The following is a 23285-nucleotide window of genomic DNA, read 5'->3' as shown; positions in this document are numbered from 1 at the left end:
AAGTCTTCTCAGTAACGAAGGACTTTCTTAACAAATTCAACTTGACAATTAGGCTGGAAAATTTACTTCTCCACAAAGATTATTTGACAATTTCATTTAACAGTCAAAACATTACATAGGACAGGCAAAGGTTCATATAAGCTTATTTATGTACCTGGTTTGTTTTTTGGTCTGTTGGTTAGTTTAGTTGAACTGGAGTATTGAGGTGACTCAAGGGTATAAGAGACCAAGACTGTGATAGTGAGTTGTCATCAGAAAAATAATCATCATATATCACAACAGGAAGCATAAATCCCCCTTCCTTTCCCTGTTCTTACTGCCACCAATGGACAGAAACAAGAAAAATTAGAAATAAGAAATAAAAAGAAATATTTAGAGGTTTTCTCAATCTTATTACAGTATGCATTTCTGTGGCAGTAAGAACTTTTTTTAAGAATCCTCCAGGCCTGTGAAACTAAAATGTGAACACTTATCAGAATCACCTGTAGGGCCTGTTGAAGCAAAGACTGTAAGCCCCACTCCTGAAGTTTCTGACTGGAGAGAACTGGGTGGGACCCAAGAGTTAGAATTTTTTCACAAGTTCCCAGATGAAGCTGATGCTGCTGGTCTGGGGACCACAAGTTGAGAACCATTCCTCTTGACCCATATTTGTTTATATACAGGTTAAATATTAATTAGGGCAATATTGATTCTGTACTTCTTTTTCTCCTGGAATCAGTGTGACTTCCTATGGGATTTTCCATGCCTGATTTTAGCTCATACTTTGGATCCACTTCCACTGCCATGTTTTCTCAAGATCTAGAAGACTGTCTCATTAAGAATATGTCACAGGAAGCATTTCACTTCTAGCCAAAGTCAGTTTGTACTTTTAATTATCAGTAAACATAATAGCATATGCTTCAAATTAATGGTTTTTCATCTTAAAGGAAACAATTTTCATGAGTGCCTTTTCTGAAGACAAATTTCACACTGCCAAGAAAACAGATTATATTTCCACATCACTGACATGTATACATAATAGTGATAATGTAATGGAATCACAGCTGAGAAAGAAAAGATGACAACCAATAAATCGACAATGACCCAGGGCAAACTGATGTGTAAATAAATTTTGACTGATTTTATTATAAATTTGGACTGGTTTGCTTCTTATGATGATCAAATTCTAGAGTGGGCCAAAATTCAGAAGAAACCATTCAATATTTATAAACTGGCAGCAAACATTATCAAAAAATTTACAAACAAAAAATGCTGGAGAAGGTGTGGAAAAAAGGGAATCCTCTTGCATTGTTGTGCTGTGCTTAGCCACTCTGTCATGTCCGACTCTTTGCAACCCCATGGACTATAGCCCGCCAGGCTTCTCTGTCCATGGGGATTCTCCAGGCAAGAAGACTGGAGTGGGTTGCCATGCCTTCCTCCAGGGGATCTTCCCAATCCAGGGATCAAATCAATGCAGGCGGAAGTTTTAAGATTTGAGCCACAAAGGAAGCTCTGGTGCTTGCACTGCTGGTGAGAATGTAAATTGATACAGCCACTATGGAGAACAGTATGCAGGTTCCTTACAAAACTAGAAAGAAAACTACCACATGACCCAGCAATTCCGCTACTGGGCATATACCCTGAGGAAACCATAACTGAAAAAGACTCAGGTACCACAATGTTCATTGCGGCACTATTTATAGTAACTAGGACACGGAAGCAACCTACATGTCCACTGACATGAATGGATAAAGGAGCTGTGGTACATATACACAATGGAATATTAGTCATAAAAAGGAATGCATTTGAGTCAGTTCTACAGCCTATTATACAGAACGAAGTCAGAAAGAGAAAAACAAATATTGTATATTAACGCATATATATGGAATCTGGAAAGATGGTATTGATGAATCCATCTGCAGAGCAACAACAGAGATGCAGACATAGAAGACAGATTTGTGGACACTGTGGGGGAAGGAGGACAGATAGACAGTAGGATGGCAACATAAATTACCATACATAAGATAGACAGCCAGTGGGAATTTGCTACATAATGTAGGTAGCGCAAATCAGGTGCTCTGTGACAACCTAGAGGCGTGAGAATGGGGTGGAAGGTGGCAGGGAGCTTCGGGAGGAAGGAGACATGTGTATACCTACGGCTGATTCGCGCTGATGTATGGCAGAAACCAACACAATACTGTAAAACAATTATCCTCCAATTAAAAATAAACTTAAAAAAATAAAATAAAAGGGCAGCACAGATGTTTCAGGGAGAAAAAAAATATGCTGACCGCACAGAACCTTTTGACTTTTTCTCTTGGACCAAAGCTCACTTTTATTCCTTGTTTTACCTGATGGGTTCCACAGCCTTGACAGAGTCCCTTGAGCATGGATGGCATCGACTTGAGGGCTGATGGCTTTCTGTAATACTGGGGATACGCTTTGGCCATGCAGTTACTGATGTCTTTTGAGTCTGTTGCTGCCTGGATCTTGACTCGTTCGCATCCCTGAGATGAACAGTAACTGTGACCATCCCTGTGGCTTTTGGCTTTAAGATACAGAAACAGCAACCTGTACAAAACAGACCAGTCCAAAGGGTATTAGATTTTGACTTTCAAAAACTTACAAAAGTTCCTCAAATTAACTCATGGCCAGCGGGGATATTCCTCCAATAAAGTAATTTTTTTCTTAAAAGAAAAATAACTTATAAGTAATAAAGTTGTTTCTCTTTCCTTTCTGTCCTCATAGGGTTCTAAGTCAAACACAATACCACTTTAGAAAATATCATGAGAATCTGATTCAGTCATTAAGGACAGTATCAAAGTAAATTTCTGCTTTGAATAACCTCAATAGGAAATTTGGGAAGATGGAATTTGGCTTGGCTCAAAAACTCCTTGGAAAACTTAATACTTATGTTGAGTTTAGGATTTGGTAAATTAGGGTGGTTTATTCTTTCTTTCTTTTTCTTTTAGTTTATACATTATTTTGTTTTAAGGCACAAAACTGGAATGATAAAAACAGCAACTTTGAGACTTGTTTGTTTAAGGCCAAGACACAGTCTCAAATCAATTCCTGCGATGTATACTAAGAGCAGATGGGCCTGGAGTCCTTCTGTCTATACTTTGGCCAAAATCAAGTGAAATGATCAGTCCCACCCATTCTGAATTCTCCTCCAAAATGAATGGAAAAGCAACTTCCAGGCAGCAGTCCAATGTCTTGTCAGCAAACCTAGGCCTTCTAAACCAAAGGAAGTCAAGATTCCAAAAATGACTTGATCAACTGTGATTGATTACTGGAGTTCACGAGTTCACATTTTAAAATGAAGTCAACAAACAATACAAAGTTGAGATTATGAGGTGAAAATCAGCCACTGTTCCAACATCTAGTAATTTTAACATATACATAAGGAATGACAGGGATCTAATTAGGCAGGTGCCTTTTGATATATAATTAAAATCATCAAAATGAACAGAATTAAAAAGAATTTGAACCTTGAAGGCTGAAAGGTTCTAGAAATACCCAGATGAACAATATTTCCTGTCATTGTGCATATCAATCATTAATTTGTGATCACCAGACTGTCCTTAAAAATGTGGGCCTTACATTTATTTTTGCAGAAAATCAACTGGGAATGTGTCTGTTCTGTCATCTATAGAATAAAAGTCCAACTAGGTTTTTAAAGGTTAATTAGAAGCTAATCACACTGGCTGCTGCACCAGACCTGGAGGGCAAATGAGTTGCTTCTTACCCAAAGGCTAACAAGGAAATCAAGTGACCAACCTCATTTCCCCACTGTCAGTCCTGCCACCCTTCTCTTTAGTCCAAAATGTTGTCTCTCCCCAAACATGCCATGCCATGTTTTTCATGCCTCCATGCATTTATCCACACTATTCTTGGAACACTTACTTGTCTCCTCCTACTCACTCCTCAAGAGTTAGCCACAGTGTCACCCTCGTGGGTTGTCACTGACCACCTAAGGCTGAACTCATGGATTATCTTAAAAGGCACTTACAGCATTCACTATAGGACTTACAGCATTTAAACCTTTCACCCTCTAATCACTTGCTTTACATGCCCACATCCTTCAATGGACAGTGAATTTGCAGAAGAAATGCGTCTTATTTACACAAGTATCTTTATAGTACATAGACAATGGCGTGGAGTAGAAATGTCAGCTTAAAGAATGGATATTGGAGGAGCATGCTACTTTCTGGAAGAGTGCAGGAGATCAAGCCTACCATAACCCAAAGGCTGAGAGACTGTAACTGGATAAAAGCAGACAAAGCCAACAGGACCCCAGGTGAACAGGATTAGAATTAAAAAGTGGAAAGATGCAGCCTAGAGAAAGTTGAAAGCAAATATGCCATGGTTACACAGTGTTTTTTATTGTTTTTTTTTTTTTTAAACCCAAGGTCAACTTGAGAGATAGCCTTAAAGGAAGAGAAAAATGAGCTTTCGTTAAAATATGAACTATATCATAAGGAAATAATCATCTTTAGAGTTGTTATGGAAAACATTATTTTAATTTTCAATTGGGCCTACTGGTTCTTTATTGACAAGGATAATTTCTCTCTCTAAATTGCCTTAATAGGTATACGGCAAACATCTCACTCGATTCCTACTGCCAACTGTAATTATGAGTCATTCTAGTTCTCCTTAAACCTCTAATGGTGATGAGCAGAGAATTACCCACATCAGCTGCTTTTCTAACTAGCCGTCACATCACAGCCTATTCTTAGTTACACTGAACAACTAGTAATTTCACCATTAAGGAAAAACAGCAAAAATGTTCGTTCACTGGTTGCCCTGAATTACCCTGTGCTGGAGTCAAAATAGAATTTCCTCTCAGACTGCTTCTTCTGCAATTCCTCCAACGAATGCACAGGCTCATACTCCTCCATTTTGGATAACGAGCCATTATGCCGCTGTAAAAAGCCAAAGGTAACCTGAAAACTTGTGTTTGATGGATAGCAGAGACCAACTCGAATCCAGTCATTCCTATAAAGGAGAGACAATAAAAACACAAGTCCACATTTTAGCCAACATCTTTTGAGTATTACAGCAAATGTAAATTTTAGCCATGATCTTCCCCTCCTTAAATTTCTACTGTGTAGGGAGCCACGAACAATGAAAGCCCTGAACCCTAACACACTTAAGTTATCCACTTTTCCATGTTACCCAGATTTCTCTCATCGTATATTTACAACAATGATATGGCTTACAAAAATCTTGTTTGCAACAAGACTTCAGAGAATGTGAACAGACTTTGGATAAAATGTATCAGATACTGTAAGCAGATAATAAAATTAAATGAGACTGTTGGGAATGGGTAGACTAAGACGGAATAAACACTAATAGTCTGATTGTGGAAATGTACACTGCTAAAAGTTTTCCAAAGGATTTTTTTACTCATAAATATATTTTTATCTTTTATAATAACACGAGGATAAATTCCTAGTGGAAAATTGCCAGTTGCTGTTATTGTTGTTGTTCAGTCACTTAAGTTGTATCCGTAACCCACCAAGCTCCTCAGTCCGTGGGATTTTGCAGGCAAGAAAACTGGAGTGGGTTGCCATTTCCTTCTCCAGAGGATCTTCCCAACCCAGGGATCAAACCCACATTTCCTGCTTGGCAGGCAGATTCTTTCCCACTGAGCCACCAGGGAAGCCCTAAAATTGCTAGAGATAAAGGTATATGCATTTTTTAAGTCTTTGATAATATTACCAAATTGCAATAGTGTTTTTTCTTACCTAATGTTCTTGGATATAAAATTAATACTCTTTGAAAACCATTAAAAATATTTCTCCTTTTTTTATCATTTGCTTTTTTCTGACGTTCCTTAAATTGTGGTAAAATACAAAATCTGCCATGTTAGACATTTTTAACTTTACAGTTTAGTGGCATTACATACATTCACAAGGTTGAACAACCATCACCACTCTTCATTTCCAGAACTTTTTAATCATTCTAAAGAATTCTAAAACAATATGTAACGAGGGTTTAAAACTGTTCACACAAATTTCATCCAGTAATCCCACTAAAGAATTAGAAACACAGACCAAAAATAAATAATAAAAGTGTTCTATTCAGTATCATTTGTAATACCAAAATGGGAGGAGGGACAGGAGAAAAACAATCTAAATGTTCATGGGGGAATGGAATAGTTAAATACATTTTGGTATAAGATATGCTCAGAGAACCTTTGAGGGTGGAGAGAGACCAGAACCCTATACACATTTACAATGCCTTACTTTGATTAGAAGAATTACAGGTTATTGTAATTTTCTCTTTGTTTTTCTGCATTTTCTTAGTTTGTGCAATAAGTATAGATTTATAACTTTTAAACTGTTATTTTCTTTTTTTTTTTAACTGTTATTTTCAAAAGTGCTATTATGACAAAATCCATGATCTCTCTATAATTATCTTAAACATGGGGAAAAAAACTTACCATCTCCTCCTCTTGCCTCTGCCCGTGATACAATTTTTACAAACTTTTAGATGATTAAACAAGGAAAGTCTGACTGAATTTCAAGCCCATATGGAGTTTTGAAACTTCTGACTCAGCCCTTTTTTCACTTTAAAATGTTTTTTACTTGCTCAGTATTTATTCAAAAAATTATGCCTGGTATGTACAGAACGCTGTTTACCTTTTGACTGTAATATCTCACCCTCAGGTTCACAACCTACCAGCTATAACTTTTTGGACTGCTGATCACTCTTTGGCATGTCTCCCCCACCCTCTCTGACAATCATTTGTTCTTTCATTGACTTCTAGGTCACTCACAGACGGGAGTGATATGATCAGACTGACTTTTAAAATGAACTACACCCTGAACACAATGTGGGCCACGGATTGGAAGTCGGGGGAGGCGGGGAGACCGAATAGGAGGCTGCTGCAGGGATCTAGGTGAGATGATAATGACTTAGTCATAAGCAGTGAGGGTGGCAAGAGTGAAGACATTTGAACAATATTAAGGAGACAGGACCAACCGGGCTTGGCCACTAATAGGATGGAGAAATGAGAGAAAAGAAAGAGCCAAAGATGAGTCCTGAGTTTGTTTTCTTTTTTTGACTTGGTTGACTCAGTATGTGAAGGTGCCCTTTGGCAGCAACAAGTATTACAGGAAAACAGTAACGGTTCAGTTTAGAGCATATGCCAGAGGCCTAACATCTCAGAATAAGAGCATCTACCATGTGTTCAGCCATTCTTGAAAGTGGCCTACTTAGAGGCGAATTCCTATATGATCTATGTCCATCTCTGTTCATTTCAGTTAGTACTTTGAGAGAGTTCTGACAAGTCAAGGTTTATGACCAATCAAGTGAACAAACCATTTCAATTTTTCAGGGACATATCTGAGCAGTTTCATGGAGTCCCATGGTTTAACCACCGCACATATCTAGATAGTCCCAGCTCTGGTTTCTAGTTTCATCTCTGTCACTTCCCTGACCTAGGCTCCCACGGCAATCAATACATCAGTCTTTGAGCAGAACTAGACCTTTTTGGACTCTGCTGCTTTTGTAACAAAATGATCACTTACTGTCACTTCCTCAGTGCAGCCTGGCCCAACTCCCTTATGCAGAATAATTGCTCTTATCCTTTGTCCATTAAAAAAACACTACTGGCTTATTTACTTAAATTTTGTTCTACCTCTATACTGTGAGCTCCTAAAGGACAAGTATTTCTCTCGGTCATCCTTATATCAACTGGCACACAGTAAACATGTAAGTAAATTAATGTAAAAACAGAGGTCTTGATTAAAAGTAATATTATGAGAGCAGACAATTGAGAAGTCAAGAGGGAACAGAAAGATGATTTCACATACCGGCAGAGGTGCAAAATACCTGGCATTCACGCCACAATTTTCCACTCCGTGCCCACTGCTGACATGAATAATCAATCATACCACTCTCTTCGTCAAGTCTAAACTTGGCCTCAAAAACCTTTTTACTTTCTAGGTAACCAAGTGCTCAGCTGGAACACCAGATAAAAATGTCTTCCCATCCCAGCTACGGAGAATTAAAGTATTCAGCATACAGTATTAAAACCTACTGTTGGGGAATTCTCCGCCAGGTCAGTGGTTAAGATTGGCGCTCTCACTGCTGAGGGCCCAAGTTCGGTCCCTGGCCGTGGAACTAAGATCCCACATTTCCACACACAAGCCATATGGCACAGCAAAAAAAAAAAAAAAAAATCCTACTGTTAAATGGCTTTCTGCACACAATACCTTGGCCATAGAGAAAAATACATGCTTTTAAAAGGACAGGATTCAAGCTATATAATCCCTTAATTCCACCAATATAACATATATAGCCTTCCACAGGGGGAACGGAACAGAGTACATAAAGACAGCATTCTTTACTTGCTACAAAGGAGATAGGTGGTTATTTTTCTCTACTAAATTACTACTTGCTCAACTATTTGAAATAACAGTAACAGAAGCATACTTGTTGAAGTTTATGAGGTATAGAAAAGCAGTCTTGGGTGCTGGCCCATTCCAGTGGATGGTGTAGCCCTTCTCCAGCATGATCACAGGCTGGTACTGCGAGAAAGCTGCCTTCTGGTTAATTCCTCGGAGCACCATAGGGTAGTCTGGATACTCATCTCGTGTGATGGTCATAGTCAGATTCGGAGTGCTCCATGTCTGCACATAGATCTTCAAGAAATAATTAAGAATTAAAGAAAAGAGAATGAAAATTTAAATAGCTAAGAAAAACATTTCTAGCAAAAGTCAAGTGTCTCTACTTTCAAAAGAGAGATTCTACGATCTGTGCCAGACAAAAATGAGTAGCAGCCAACTTCATCCTAAGCTCCACTTACAATGAAGCCTACTTAAACTGAAACGGTAAAAACAGACTATGTGTTCTGCTAGCCAAGATCTTCATCATCTCTTCCACAACAGGCCAGCTTATTCATCAGAATATAAAACCTCTGTGGTTTACATAGCGTGTCAAAGAAATCCCTCAATCTGAAGTACACACATATAAAAAATTAGTAAATTAATGTGAAAACTGATACCCTCTAGTTAAATCTGAAAGGTTTTCCTCTGAAATAAGAGGTGGAAATTTAAAATATCTTAGAGCTTTGGCTTTCGATTTTCCATGACCTGCATCAGCCCAAGAAGTCATTTTTCACCCATTAAAAAAAAAAAGTTATAAAGCGTTCTGCAAAAACTGGAAAAACATATTAAACTGAGGCAAATTTGAAAGCCCTGAGTTTATTCCAGTGGCATTTGGGCCCCATGCTACACCAAAACAAAATCTTCCCCAAATGCATTCTCCAAGGAACAAACCTCAGAACAATTTCCTAAAACAAGTCAGCATCCTGTAACAGAATTCCCCAGAAGTACCAAAACATCTGCAGAATGCTGCATTTAATCCACACAACTTCTCTGTTTTCTGTCTCTCTATACCACAGTTTTGCCCATAGTGATTCCTGAATTATAAATTCTTTGAGCCACAAAGTCTGAACTCTCATTTGTGTTTGACTATTTCTATACAACTTTTCCCTACTGACACCATGTAAAGATTAAAATACAGATAGGAAATATATAGTTTGAGACTGATTGTCTTCATTTAAATATATGTGTTTAATATATTATATTTACTTATTGTTTATTTAAATGTTTATATGTGACCTGTACTTCATTACATTGGGTTGACCAAAAAGTTCTTCCAGGGTTTTTTTCATTACATCGCAACAGAAAAACCCAAATGAACTTTTTGGCCAACCCAATAAGAGGTTATATAAAGGTTACATATAAAATATAATAGAATACACACCCCACCCCAAACACATATCTAAAACCTGCCTTCGTCTAAATCTAAGGATTTGAGGTGGCACATGCTCCTTATGAGGGCTTCCCTGGTAGCTCAGCTGGTAAAGAATTCACCTGCAATGCAGGAGACCCTGGTTCAATTTCTGGGTCGGGAAGATCCCCTGGAGAAGGGATAGACTACCCACTCCAGTATTCTTGGGCTTCCCTGGTGGCTCAGTCAGTAAAGAATCTGCCTGCAATGTGGGAGACCCAGGTTCGATCCCTGGGTTGGGAAGCTCTCCTGGAGGAGGGCATGGCAACCCACTCCAGTCTTCTTGCCTGGAGAATCCCCATGGACAGAGGTGCCTGGCGGGCTACAGTCCATGGGGTCACAAAGAGTCAGACACAGCTGAGCAGTAAGCACAGGACAGCACAGCATGCTCCTTATGATACCACCCTTCTTCTTGAGTACCTTTATCCTTGGGTCAGCAAAAAGCAGACATGCCATTAAAAATATTTACAAATAGCTAAATAATGATTATCCTATCTTGAGATCCAGTTGTTTCTAATTTTTGCTAAAAACGTACAGTACTATTTATCATCCAAGGAACAACAAATGGCTGTAGATCTGGGCTCCCAGCCCAAATTTCAAATCCTCGGGAGAAAATTTCTATCTTACCATTCCCAGAGCCTCATGGGCAGGATTAAACAAACAACAACAACCAAAAAAAAAAAAAAATAGAATTACTACTTTGCTTTGTAAGACAGAAGTATCAGTTTCACATTCTCAAGTATATCAAATCCAGATTACAGAGACATTTAAAATAAAATATAAAGTCTTCATTAGTGAGTACATACCACATTAAGAAAGACAAACAGATATATGTACCTTTGAATACATATGGCTAGCAATTTAACTAAAACTGTAGCTATCAAAGAATTTAAAAGCTTCTTATTTTTGTTTTATTTTAATTCTCGAATTTCTACATCTTCTTAGGCATTAATGAGCCTACTTAATTTTAGAGGGCAATTCTGGTTAAGAATAAAATGAATGAAAAAATAAATCACATTTTTAACCACATTCTTTTCTTCTTTATTTTTTACTATAATTAATTCTCCATCCTTTCCTGGTCCTTCCTGGAACTCAGGCAAGTATGATTTCTCTTGCTCCCATGGGGATGAGAAATCCCACAACAAAGAAGCTAGTATCCATTAAAATAAGCCAGAAAAATCTCTCTAATCCTTACCCTCTTAAGCCCTTTGTCTTGTCTATTGATGAGAATCTTTTTGAAGCTGTTTTTTTTTTTTTTAATTTAAGAATCACAGCATTCTTTAACAATCATGATTCAAAGTCTGAAGAGTAATAAAGAAATCTGCTTCAAGAAGCTCCTACTACAGAAGGCTTATTAAATGGCAGAAACCATAAGACTCCAGGGACTCAAGAAATTGAAAAGCAGGAGCCACAAACACACACTTGATGGGTAAAGTAGCCAGAGTTCAGCAAACGTGCTCCATCACCAAACTGGTTGTTCCCCAGGAAAAACCCATCCTACAAATAAGAGAATTCAGCAGCACATGAGCAAGGGAGAGGCTTCTTTCTTGCCTTTGAGACTATCAGAGCCCAGCCTGCCTTGGAGGATACCTTGCTCTTCCTCTAATTCTCCTCTTCATGTTCCCGTTATCCTTATCCTTTATTCTTTTATCTCCCTCAACATTTATTATTAAATACGACCATGTAATCATCTAAAATATGGAAACAAAATTCTGCTCTCTTCAAAATTCTGGGCAACTTGTACCTTCATTCTGCAATCTTCTATCCATTTTATTATTAAATACGACCATGTAATCATCTAAAATACGGAAACAAAATTCTGCTCTCTTCAAAATTCTGGGCAACTTGTACCTTCATTCTGCAATCTTCTATCCATCCAAAATATTACTATTAAAATCATCTTTGCAACTTAGAGCCCTGTTCTTCAAGTAATACTAATTGCAGCAAGCACTTCACTATGTGCCAGGCCATGGGTGAAATGTATCGTCAGGACTCATGCATTCTATCTTCACAACAGCCACATATGAAACAATCTAATATTATCCTCACGGTGCAGAGGCACAGAGCAGTTAATTAACTTACACATCTCGTATTTAAGAAAATAACAGGATTCAAAGCCATGTGGTCTAGTTCCAGCATCTATTTTCTGAACATAATACTTGTTCCTCTTAGATTTGTATTCCATCCTCTTATACTTGACATCCAGTTAACAAATGCACACTAGCTTAATGTTTTCAAAGAAGTGTTTCCCAATCTATAGCATCTCCTTCATATTTTCAGAGATATATAATGATTTGCAGAATTTCCTTGGATTCCTTCCTTGTCCACTCATTTTCAACTCCCAACTCTGTTTCTGAGAATATATTACTTTCCGTGTGACCTACTGATATTCTGCCTCACAAGTCAGATTCCCTAATTTAGTGATAAATAGAGATAATAACCCTGAAGGGATTCCCAGGTAGCACTTGTGGTAAAGAGCCCACCTGCCAATACAGGAGCTGTAACAGACATGGGTTCAATCCCTGGGTTGGGAAGATCCCCTGAAGGAGAGAATGGCAACCCACTCCAATATTCTTTCCTGGAGAATCCCATGGACAGAGGAGCCTGATAGGCTACAGTCCACAGGCTCGCAAAGAGTTGGACACAACTGAAGCAACTTAGCACTCAGTAACCCTACAAGCAAAGAATGAAACGCCTTCTCAGGGGGCACGGCGTACCACAGCCAGAAAACCTGGCCTAAGGCTCAGGAAATATGGTTTCTCACCCCAGCCATCTCCCAGCCATATTTAACCAAGTGCAAATTAATCCTACTTCTCTTGGGCTCACTTTTCCACTTTTAAATCAGTTTGTAGTGGGGGAACTTTAAATAAAATTCTATGAGTCTATGATTTCTAATGAAATTTTTCTTTTTTTTACCGCTTTAAAAAAAAATCATGCTTTGAGAAGTATCCATCAGCCCGAAGACCTAAAAAGTACTCCTCACAGAAACAGTGCTGTCAGGAGCTGGGGGGAAATCAGGTATCACAAGGCATTCTGGCCTACCTGGGCGTAGCTCCCACTGCACACCACTGCATTCCATTTGGTGACGTTTATACAGCTTGGATGGCGGATCAGGTAGTTGTCCATTCTTCCCACATAAGCATCCTTGTATCCTGTCACAGAGCCATCAATGTCGTGGAATATGGAGTTCTTATCACCATCGAGCTCACAGTCTTCAAACCACGGGCCAGGCTTTCCAAAGAATACATTAAGAGAGACCTGAGAGTGGTGAAAAACAAGAACATCCTACCGTGAGGGCTCCGGCCATGTTACCCGGCGTCCCCGGCAAGAACCCAACTTCACACTCATTACAACTCATTACAATTCCTTTAAGACTATGCAGTTCTGAGCCACAGCACAGTTGTCAAGCAACATTTTTGATTAATTATGACATGAACGGGGGGAAAAAAAAATTTCCTGAAGCCTTAGTTCAGGCAGTAAGCATTCAACTTCATCTTTGATGTTTTCCCTTTTTTCAACTTAAAAACAATTACCTGTTCCCCAGATAAAACGGATTCATGGTAACAGAAACCAGAATAGTTGTGGAAAGAGGAACTATGCAGTCGTATGTATTTGTTAAAACTTAAAAACTTTTCACTTAAGATCTCTGCATCTCCCTGTATGCAAATTATATCTCAATTAAATTAAAATATATTACAAGTTCGATCTCCTGAGCTAATCATTTCATTTTATTTCAAATGTTTTAGTTAACTTGTGAATGACTCCTGCCACCAAAAAATAAGTACAGTTCCAAACTGAAACAGTATAAATGTTGTCTTGGTATGGTTGCCTGACCACTGGATTCATTAGAACCTGTTGAAATGTGTCTGGTTTTTTTTTTCTTCTCTCCTCAACACAGACTAAGTCCAGCTTAGTAATCTTCATGTTGGGTAACATTAATTCAATGTCTTTATCAAACACATCATACATAGCTAGCTACAAAGCAGGCTACAGGTTACATGATTTAGAATCTTTGGGTGCGTGCTAAGTTGCTTCAGTTGTGTCTGACTCTTTGCGACCCTATGGACTATAGCCCTCCAGGCTTAATGTTATTCAAATCATGCAGATACACCTTACAATGCTTTTATGCATTCATTGCCCTGGCAAGTGTTAAAAGCAACTGAACATCTAAATGATAAGCAACTCAATGGAAAGTCAGTGATGTGTGGGACAAATGGTTCCAAGTTCTTAGTTCTAGACTCTTTTCTCTCTTCACTTATACCTCCCACGGTTAAATCTTAAAGTCTTGGACACAATTGTTCATCTTTTTAGGAAGAACAAATTTGCGGAACATACCCTTCACAAATGGTTCCAAAGCATCAGCCCCTTAGAAAATTCTAGGCTGATGAAACACCGGCCTTAAACAGCATGGATTCTCTTAGGCTGCGAGAACTCTAACTCTGCAACAAATGTAACATCTAAAAACTGTTTTTTCAATATGACCATGTCAGTGATCACTAAACTCTATGGCTGGAGAGAACATACAGGGTGTAAGTGAGCTGCCAACCTCCACAATGGAGAGGCAATCCAAGACCCACCCGGTTTACATGCAACCCTGTCCACAGTGTAGCTCTTCCTCTTCCCCTGGAGTTAGGCAGTCTAGAAGAGAACCAGTCAATCAATTTGCACCTGTGCCTCTGTTTCATGCCTCGGCTATTCACAAAAACCAGTTACAGACTTTGGTAAACTAACCCAAGTTCTCTTTTAAACTGGGGAACAACAGAGTTTGCCTATGGACATGAACGACAAAACCATGAGTCACTTTACAATTGTGGCGCCTGGAAGCAGAAAGCAAGATGGTCTGAGACTCAATCTCTACATCACTGTCATCTTAGAAGTGGCAAGATGAAGAGGCTGGGGGTATATAATCAGAATGGCCCATGTATTGATGGTAAGGAGGGTACTGGTGAGACTACTGAGAAAATGATTTCTGGGGCCTACTGTATTGTAAACAATTATTTCTAAGTCTTTTTTGCAATCTTCATAGAAATATTCCAATTGTTTATATCAGAAATAACCCAATTTGTTTCCTATCACCCCAGTATTTCTCTTCTTTCCCAATCTTTTGTTCTCCAGCTCCCCAGGCCTTAGAATAGGCCTTAGAAAAGTAAAATACCAGGTAAAACCCAAATCTCTTTATGGATTATTATACTGAATTCCCCAAAATCATATGTCCTCTTATTCCTATGAAATTCTACAATTCCCACCACTTTATCATCACATTAAGTCATTTTCCCTTTATGGATATCACCAAAATATCAAAAATACTCTAGGTCACATGGGACTTCGGTTCTCACCCTAAACTCAGCAGGACAGAGTACCTGAAATCAGGAGTTACTCTTGCATAGAGTAACCTCTCAATCCTAAAACTCAGTGCAAATCCTATCTTTGTGTTTCTTTCTCTGGAAACGTGCCACCCCTCCTCTTGGTACCATAGTCACTGTATAGGAACCATAAGAACATACTTACATGTGGACCAAACCTCACGAGGGAGATGTTATTTCTGGGGGTTATCTGCCAGGAATTCTTCATGAGGAAGCCAATAGCACTGGTATATCTATCTAAAGTTGGCACATATTTTTTGAAAGTGCACCTGGTGAGATGAATGGGCCCATCATAGATCTGAAAGCCTCTAATTGGAAATGTCCTGTTGAAATACAAAATTTTGTTTAATGCGTATGGGCCCATCTGTTTAACAGCATTTCACTTACATATCTGTTTCATAAATACTGTTAAATAACCCATATATAATAAGTACAATTCTAGGATACAGTGCTAATGAAGCAAGATCTCCAATCTAATGAAACCTATACTGCAGTGAGAAAGGCAAACAAAAAAACACAATGGGTAATTTCAGATAAGAGCATGAGAAAAGGAAAGATATAGTAATAGACTTGAGTAGGACAGACATGCTATTTTGGATACAGTGAAGGCCTCTCCAAGAAGTGACTCTGCTTCCTTGAATCAACGCCATTAAGATCTTTTCTTTGATAACTCATACCATTTAGTTTTAGTTCCGAAATCTCTAGCACAAGAAGACAAATCTGTGCTTAATGAGAGAGACCTCCTTTCAAGCCCCTAAATGACAATAAAAAGGAGAAATGATATACCTAAAAGTACAAAAGTATAAGTCTGCAAGGCTTACTATAGCTGGATTGAGAAATTCATTTTATTCATTTTACTCCTTTCTGTCCAAACATAAGCTCCTTACCTTACTAATCATATGTTATTAACCATAATTAATGTACAAAACCCATAATATTCTTGATCTCTTAGGTTTTTCCCCTATTAAGTTTTTTAATGGCATTGCAGAGGACTTCTATAGCAACTAATTAGTTTACAACTTGGCAGTGTTTCACAATAAAAAATCATATATACTAGCAAGAAAGTCAAAATAATCTGGTTAAAAATCTATGCCTATCTTTGTGTAGCCAAGAATATATTGCAAAATGGTCCTCTGCCACAGAAAAGGCTGCAAAGATACAGTAAAATGAAAATTAGGCCCATTGACCAACCAGCAATCTTTGTTTCAAAAATTCCTCCCTAGCACAGAAGCAACAGCATTTTGAAATAAAATTGGAGGCCAATGTAAAATAAAAATAATGAAATTGAATTGCCCACCCTTTTACTGCAGCCCATACCCAACTAATACAGCTTTTTTTTTCCTTTAATTTACATAATAGAAGAGGCAGCTTTGCCTTAATTGCGAAGAGCAGAGCACTGAAGCCAAACTGACAGGTTTTGAGTTCCACGTGAGCTACTTTTAGTAAGTTACTCATTTATAAAGCAGGACGATGACAACACCTACCTCACCAGGCTTACAAGGATTAAATGAATAATAAAATATTCAGAACAGGGCCTGATACATAATAAACATTTAGTAAATGTTAACTATTAAAAATCCATGAAGTTCCTCTCCTAGTGGCTTCCATGGTCTGACTAAAAAGAAGTTCTACACATAGTGTAGCATGTAGTAAAGACATTTAGTATTTCCCAAGAATAAGCACAGGGGAGACAGGCCAAGGATAGGCTGCCCTTTGCTGAAGTTACTTAAGCCCTTTGGCCAATATTCACTACCTGTCCCCCAAAGTCACCTGTCTGATTGCCTTACCCCGCTAACCTGTCCTAGCCCAATATCCAGACACAGTGGATAGCTTTAAGGGGACTGATGCTTAATGAAATCTGACATTAGCTCTGATGTAAGGATTTTAGAACACTAATTTTTCTCTACCTGGTTTTCTTACAAGTAAAATGACAACAACTCTAAACTGTGTCTCAGAGCTGAGGTACACATTAATTAGGTAATAGTTTCCCAAAAGTTCTGAAGAATCCTTATAGTGCTAAGTACTATTTTAATGACTGTGATTATTTTGACAGAAAACATGCCAAAAGTCTACCCCATACCCTTTCAACATCTGAAACATTGTTAATTATAAAGCTAGTTAGGTTCTGAGTTAGCTTTGGCATCTATCAACTCATTTTCTAGGACTCTTTTCAGTAAGTAATTTCTTTTTTCCAGTGGCTATTTCTTAAAACCAACATCACCATATTAAGGAAAAACTGATTTGATGTCCGTAGTTTATGGTTTGGTGACTTTCTGTGGCTCAAGAAAGGAAAAAAAAAAACACTACCAGCTTACATAAGACCTTATCCAAGAAGGATAAACAGGATAGTTTCCTTCATTATAAAACTGATGTGGTTGTGTAGTTGCTATGTCATGTCCGACTCTTGTGACCCTGTGGACTGTAGCCGGTCAGGCTTCTCTGTCCACGGAATTTCCCAGGAAGGAATACTGGAGTGGGTAGCTATTCCCTTCTTCAGGGGATCTTCCTGATCCAGGGATCAAACCCAGGACTCTCACATTGCAGGTGGCTTCTTTACCACTGAGGGAAGCCCCATAAAACTGATAATAACATCTATATATAATGTTTAATAGTTAATGCTCCAGAATCCCAGAGGATAATACATAGAAATAGCAATAATAACATGAGTCATTTTAATAATAGTAAATATGGTGGGAAAAGTGTCACAGTGGGAATCCATTCAGGATCATTATGGAAACTTCTGTAAGGGTTAGAGCTTCATTTATTGTTTAAAGGTAACATTCCTCTGATAAAACAATGCTCACCTGTTCCTAGGTAATGTCCGAGGCTTCAGGTCTATCCCTCCAGTGCCTACATACTTGTTCTGACCACCCTGAAAGCCGTAATTCCTGCTCTCCCCAACAAAGAGAGATTCAGATACCTCTTGGCTGGAACCTTCATCACTTGGGAAGCTTCCATCACTGTTAAAAATAAGAATAATCATTAATCACACAGAAAGGCAAGCTATAACTTTAAAAACCTAAAAATTTTCAACGTGCCAGCAGCTTCTTAAATACATATTAGTGAGTCATCAAAAGGTGCCTCTAAATTGTGAGTATACCTCTTATAAAATTAATATGTGGTTTGCAAATTAGACAAACAAATGAGATTTAATTTAGCAGCAACAACTAATTATTTTAGTCTCAAGCAACAATATTGCAAAGGAGGAGACTAAACTTGCTCTAAACACAACAATGAGATGAGAAACATGTTTAAGATGGGCATGAGAGTAACTGTTATCTGGGGAAAAATATGTAACATAAAAAGTTCAATTCTTAAGGACCGCTGCGAAACGAGACCAACTTTTAAGAAACAAAACACTTAATTTGCTTCCAACTTTTACTCCCTTCCTCTTTATTCCACTACTTCTTAAGATCTTTAATCGAAAGCTCAAGGGTTTTCTTCTAAGCAAAAAATATGATGGGCCTACCCTTCTGTGCAATTCCAGCTAGAGCAACCTCCTACTTTGGTGTGAATTCAATTAATCAATAAAAATGTATTTTTGGCCCTCTAGTGGCATCAAGAAGCGAGTGCTATTTTTTTAATGTTAATAAATGATACAGCATTCCTGTGCTATCAAAAAAAAAAAAAATCAAGGTTATTTTACCTTACAACTTTAAAATAAACATATAAATATTTTTTAAATAATCACAAACCTGGCAAAGGTCAGTCCTATTCCATTGTCTGCAAATCTAAAGAGAATGAAGGAACATTTTAATTTATCACATCATGTAAGAAGTATTTAATTGTCATAACATTCAAGAAGTTCCAACAATATTTACTCTCCAAGACCACACAAAAATTTCACTTTCCAATAACTAAAAGCATAGTCTCCACAGTAAAGGAACCTGTTTGAATCTCAGCTTTGCCAATTACTAGCTGTGTGACCTTGGGCAAATCACCTGTGTGTGCCTCAGTTTTCTCACCTAAAGGTTGAAATGACACTATAAGCTTCCTCGTAGGGTATCTGAAAGCATTAAAATGCTAATTCATTTCAACTACTTAGAACGGCATCTGGCACAGAGTAAAGAGCACATGAAAAGTGAAAGTGTTAGTCACTCAGTCGTGTCCCACTCTTTGCAACCTCATGGACTGTAGCCCTCCAGGCTCCTCTGTCCATGGAATTTTCCAGGCAAGAGTACTGAAGTGGGTAGCCATCCCTTTCTCCAGGGGATCTTCCCAATCCAGGGATCAAACCCGGGTCTCCTGCATTATAGGCAGATTCTTTACCGTCTGAGCCACCAGGGAAGCCCAAAGAGAATATGTGTTAAAAACCTATATTTACAATTTTTATCATTAGTTTGGCTCCCATATCTATGTGTTCTACATCCACAGATTCAACCAACTGTGGATAAGAAATATTTTTTTAAATTCCAGAAAACTCCAAAAAGCAAAACTTTGTCCAGTGCTGGCAATTATTTACATAGCATTTACAGTGTATTTACAACTATTTAGGTAGCATTTACAGTCTTGAGTATAAGTACTCTAGAGATGATTTATGGTATACAGAAGGATGTATATAGGTTATACTGAATACTGAATACTGCAAATACTGAATACTATAACATTTTATATAAGGATCTTGAGCGTCAAGATTTTAGTACCCATTGGGGTCCTGAAACTGATCCCCCATGAATACCAATTTTTAAATTTACCAATTTAAATTTACCAATTAAATTAAATACCAATTTAAAAATACTAGTTTTTATCAATTAGATTATAGCATTCTCTTCAAAACTTTTCAATATTAATTCCAAATTATTTCTACAGATTTTATACAGTGTCAGTTTTTTTCATGATAAAAACCAAGCAACTAACATCAGTATCAGCCAGAAAAAAACATTTTTCTAAACTCCTGAACACCAAATCTTAGCTCGACATACCTCAGGCTTCTCCTAAAAGTATACAAATGGAAAAGAAGTGAGAGGCTTACTGCCTCAAGTCATGTTAAAACATAAGTCAACAGACTTATTAAGGTGGAATTCAACTTTTGTTTTGAATGGCAGTGGAAGAGCATCATGAAACAGTTTCCAAGAGGAAGGAAAAAAGTGCAGGTAGTTTCGAAATCTTTATTTAGTTCTCTGACATAGACCATGTTTGTTATATAAAGTCCCAGTTTCTGTTTAATCTCATCAAAAAGCTCTCATGTCACCAGACAAGTTCAGTTCCAATAACAGCAGCAGAATGAGACGATTCCAAACATTTGCAGTCGGTTAACATACTTCCTCAGAGCTTGTCCTGTCTATTAGTAATGATACTATGATTCCAGAAACCACCACTGTGCTTTTTGGTCTACTGAGTTTTTAAAAATAGCCTTAAAAAATAAATACGTCAGTGCCATCAGATAATAACTTCACAGAGAATACCCACGCTGAATTCTGAACAACAATGTCTCCTCCTCTAACCCAAGCTCCATTGTCATTGTTTTTAAAGGCAATGAGCCTGTCAATCAAAGCAGCAACACGTGGCTTCTCAGGGTCTGCATCCTGATGAGGCCGAAACCTTAGGGTTGGGAGAAAAAAAAAAAAGAGACTTTTAAAGAGTAATGAAAAGGCAATGGAAATCAGCTATTTAAAATTATAAAAAAAATAAAATAAAATTATAAGCTTAAGTGTCAAAAAGCAAGATTCAAGTTTGACCAAAACAAGACAAAAACACCAAGACACAACTTAATATCTGCATTTAAAATACTGAAAAAAAAAAAATCACAAATTTGCAGAGAACTGATTTCATATTTCAGTTTGTTTTTCATCAATTTATCTTATAGAGTGGACATTACAGAACATTCCAAGCACTAAAAGCATTTCAAAAATAAAGAAAAACCTCAAACTAAGAAATACAGCATGTTTTCACAAATTCTTAAGTTACATGATATTAAAATAAACTTACTGAGTAAATTAATCATATATTTCAACATACATATCTGTGAACCAGAGTATTATTTGAGTTGTATGCTGGTGAAATGTTTCAGATATAGAGCAAAATCTGGGTTCAATATCTTTAAAATGCCTAAATTTAAAAGAGCTTATATTTATAGAATATTACTCAGCCATAAAAAATGAAATTTTGCCATCTGTGATGTGGATGGACCTAGAAGGTATTCTGCTTAGTGAAATAAGTCAGACAAAGAAAGACAAATAAATGCTCCACATTATCACTTTTCTTCTTTTTTTAATTTATTTACTTATTTATTTATTCACATTATCACTTATATGTGTAACCTAAAAAAATGAAACAAATATATGTAACAAAAAAGAAACAAATTCACAGATACAGAGAACAAAGGAGTAGTTATCAGAGTAGTTACCAGTGTGCAGAGAAGGGAAGAGGGAGCAGATAGTGGTATTAAGAGATATAAACTACTATGTATAAAATAAACAGGGCTTCCCATGTGGTGCTAGTGGTAAAGAACCCGCATGCCAAGGCAGGTGACATAAGCAACACAGGTTCAATCCCTGGGTGGGGAAGAGCCTCTGGAGGAGGAAATGGCAACCCAAGCAACAAGGATATATATACCATACAGCACAGGGAAATGAAGCCATTATTTCATAATAACTTTAAATGAAGTCTAATCTATAAAAATACCAAATCGTTGTACATTTAACACTAATATACTGTAAATCTATTATAATAAAAACATAAAAAATATCAGCACTTTAAAAAGTAGACTGTATTTCATCAACTTATTAGTTATAAAGACTGAATTTTATTTTTTCTTTCTCTTCCTAAAATATTTACAAGGATCTTAGTGAAAAGACCAAGAAAAAAAAAAAACTGGTGTCAAAAACTGTTAAGTGTAACAGCTCAAATAATTTCAGAAGGCCTCCTAACTTAAAATAAGATCACTTCCATCATAATCTTACAAAGCTGGGGAGGTGGGCAGAGAAAAACTAGACAGCTTTACAAAAACCCATTCAGCAAGTTGAGATGCTTCAACCATATAATCATGAAGTATCATGTGCACAAATGCTACTGTGAAAGTCGCCGGGAATGGTAGTGCTCACCAAAGACAGACGTGACGATGGGAGAAGCAGCTATGCCCAGAAAGCTGCAAGTGCAAAGGCATGCGCGAGCTTGGCATGTCCAAGAACAACAAGCAGGCTGGCTGGTAAGTTCAAAGCAAGACGAAGAGGACAGAGAGGGAGGCATGTTTCAGGCAAGGATGTGGTTCTTTATTCTAAAATGCAATGGGAAAAGTAGAATGGCAGTGCCAGGGGCTGGAGGGAGGAGGAAATGCGGAGGTGATCATCAAAGGGTATAAAAGCTTTAGTTTCATAAGATAAATAAATTCTAGAGAGCTAGTCTATAGATCTTTTGACAAAAAACTAATGTTTTACTTCATAAAATAACGTCCATAAAGGAGACAGAAGGAAACTTTGCCCTTGATGGTTCATAGGTGTGTATTTATTTCCAAACTTACTGAGTTCTTGACATTACATATGCACAGCTTTTCACATGTCAATCATACCTGAATAAAGTAGGTGGATCAATAAGTGTGATGGAAAGTTGTCAGAAACATGGAGTCAGAGCATGATATAATCGAATTTCACTTTTTAACTGGTCACTAGCTGCTCCTTGGTGACAGGATCATGGAGAACAGATAATAAGGACAGCACTCTAGAAAGCACTCCGCCCACCCTTTGGATTGTGGATGTGACCCCTTACACTAAATAGCTCTGACCTATGGGGTAAAAAGACTGAGCCGTCACCCAGTCTTCTGGCATTGTGGCTGCTGCCAAACAGCTTTACATAATATCAAGCAGATGGAACAGTTCTGGAAAGGAAACTACACAATGTGCTAAAAGAAAGCCAAAAAAAAAAAAAATACAATAAAGCAACATCTAATTTTCTGCTGTAGCCATCTCACTTTTTCTGAAATTCCTATCCATATAAATTGTTGACCACTTGCTTAAATACCCTTTATTTTTCATCCTCCTTCCCACTTAGTATGTAGAAAATGCAGCTAATTTTCCATCCCCTTCAATTTATGAGCCTTCAGCACACTTCCCGACTCTCACTTGTCTTCTGCTTTAAATGTACTAGTCGGTTTTCATGTTCTTTTACTCTCTTAGATAAAACTTCCCTGTCTTAACCTAA

The 23285-nt window shown here is 37.6% G+C and overlaps 1 protein-coding gene across 1 annotated transcript in view; it reads right to left on the bottom strand.

Moving 5' to 3' along the window:
* The window catches only part of CEMIP2 (cell migration inducing hyaluronidase 2), a 75518-nt gene that overhangs the window by 9041 nt on the left and 43192 nt on the right, over positions 1-23285 (bottom strand). The window contains exons 13-20 of the mRNA XM_043486544.1: positions 20559-20690; positions 18845-18880; positions 17954-18109; positions 15295-15472; positions 12829-13044; positions 8425-8633; positions 4795-4977; positions 2331-2550 (exon numbers count right to left, since the gene is read on the bottom strand). Coding sequence (XP_043342479.1) covers positions 2331-2550; positions 4795-4977; positions 8425-8633; positions 12829-13044; positions 15295-15472; positions 17954-18109; positions 18845-18880; positions 20559-20690 — 1330 coding nt within the window. The remainder of the gene's footprint in view (positions 1-2330; positions 2551-4794; positions 4978-8424; positions 8634-12828; positions 13045-15294; positions 15473-17953; positions 18110-18844; positions 18881-20558; positions 20691-23285) is intronic.

This window comes from Cervus canadensis, chromosome 14, assembly GCF_019320065.1.
Source record: "Cervus canadensis isolate Bull #8, Minnesota chromosome 14, ASM1932006v1, whole genome shotgun sequence".
NCBI classification, from domain to species: Eukaryota; Metazoa; Chordata; class Mammalia; order Artiodactyla; family Cervidae; genus Cervus; species Cervus canadensis.
The sequence above is the reverse complement of the archived record's forward strand: the minus strand, read 5'-3'. Positions and strand labels throughout refer to the sequence as shown.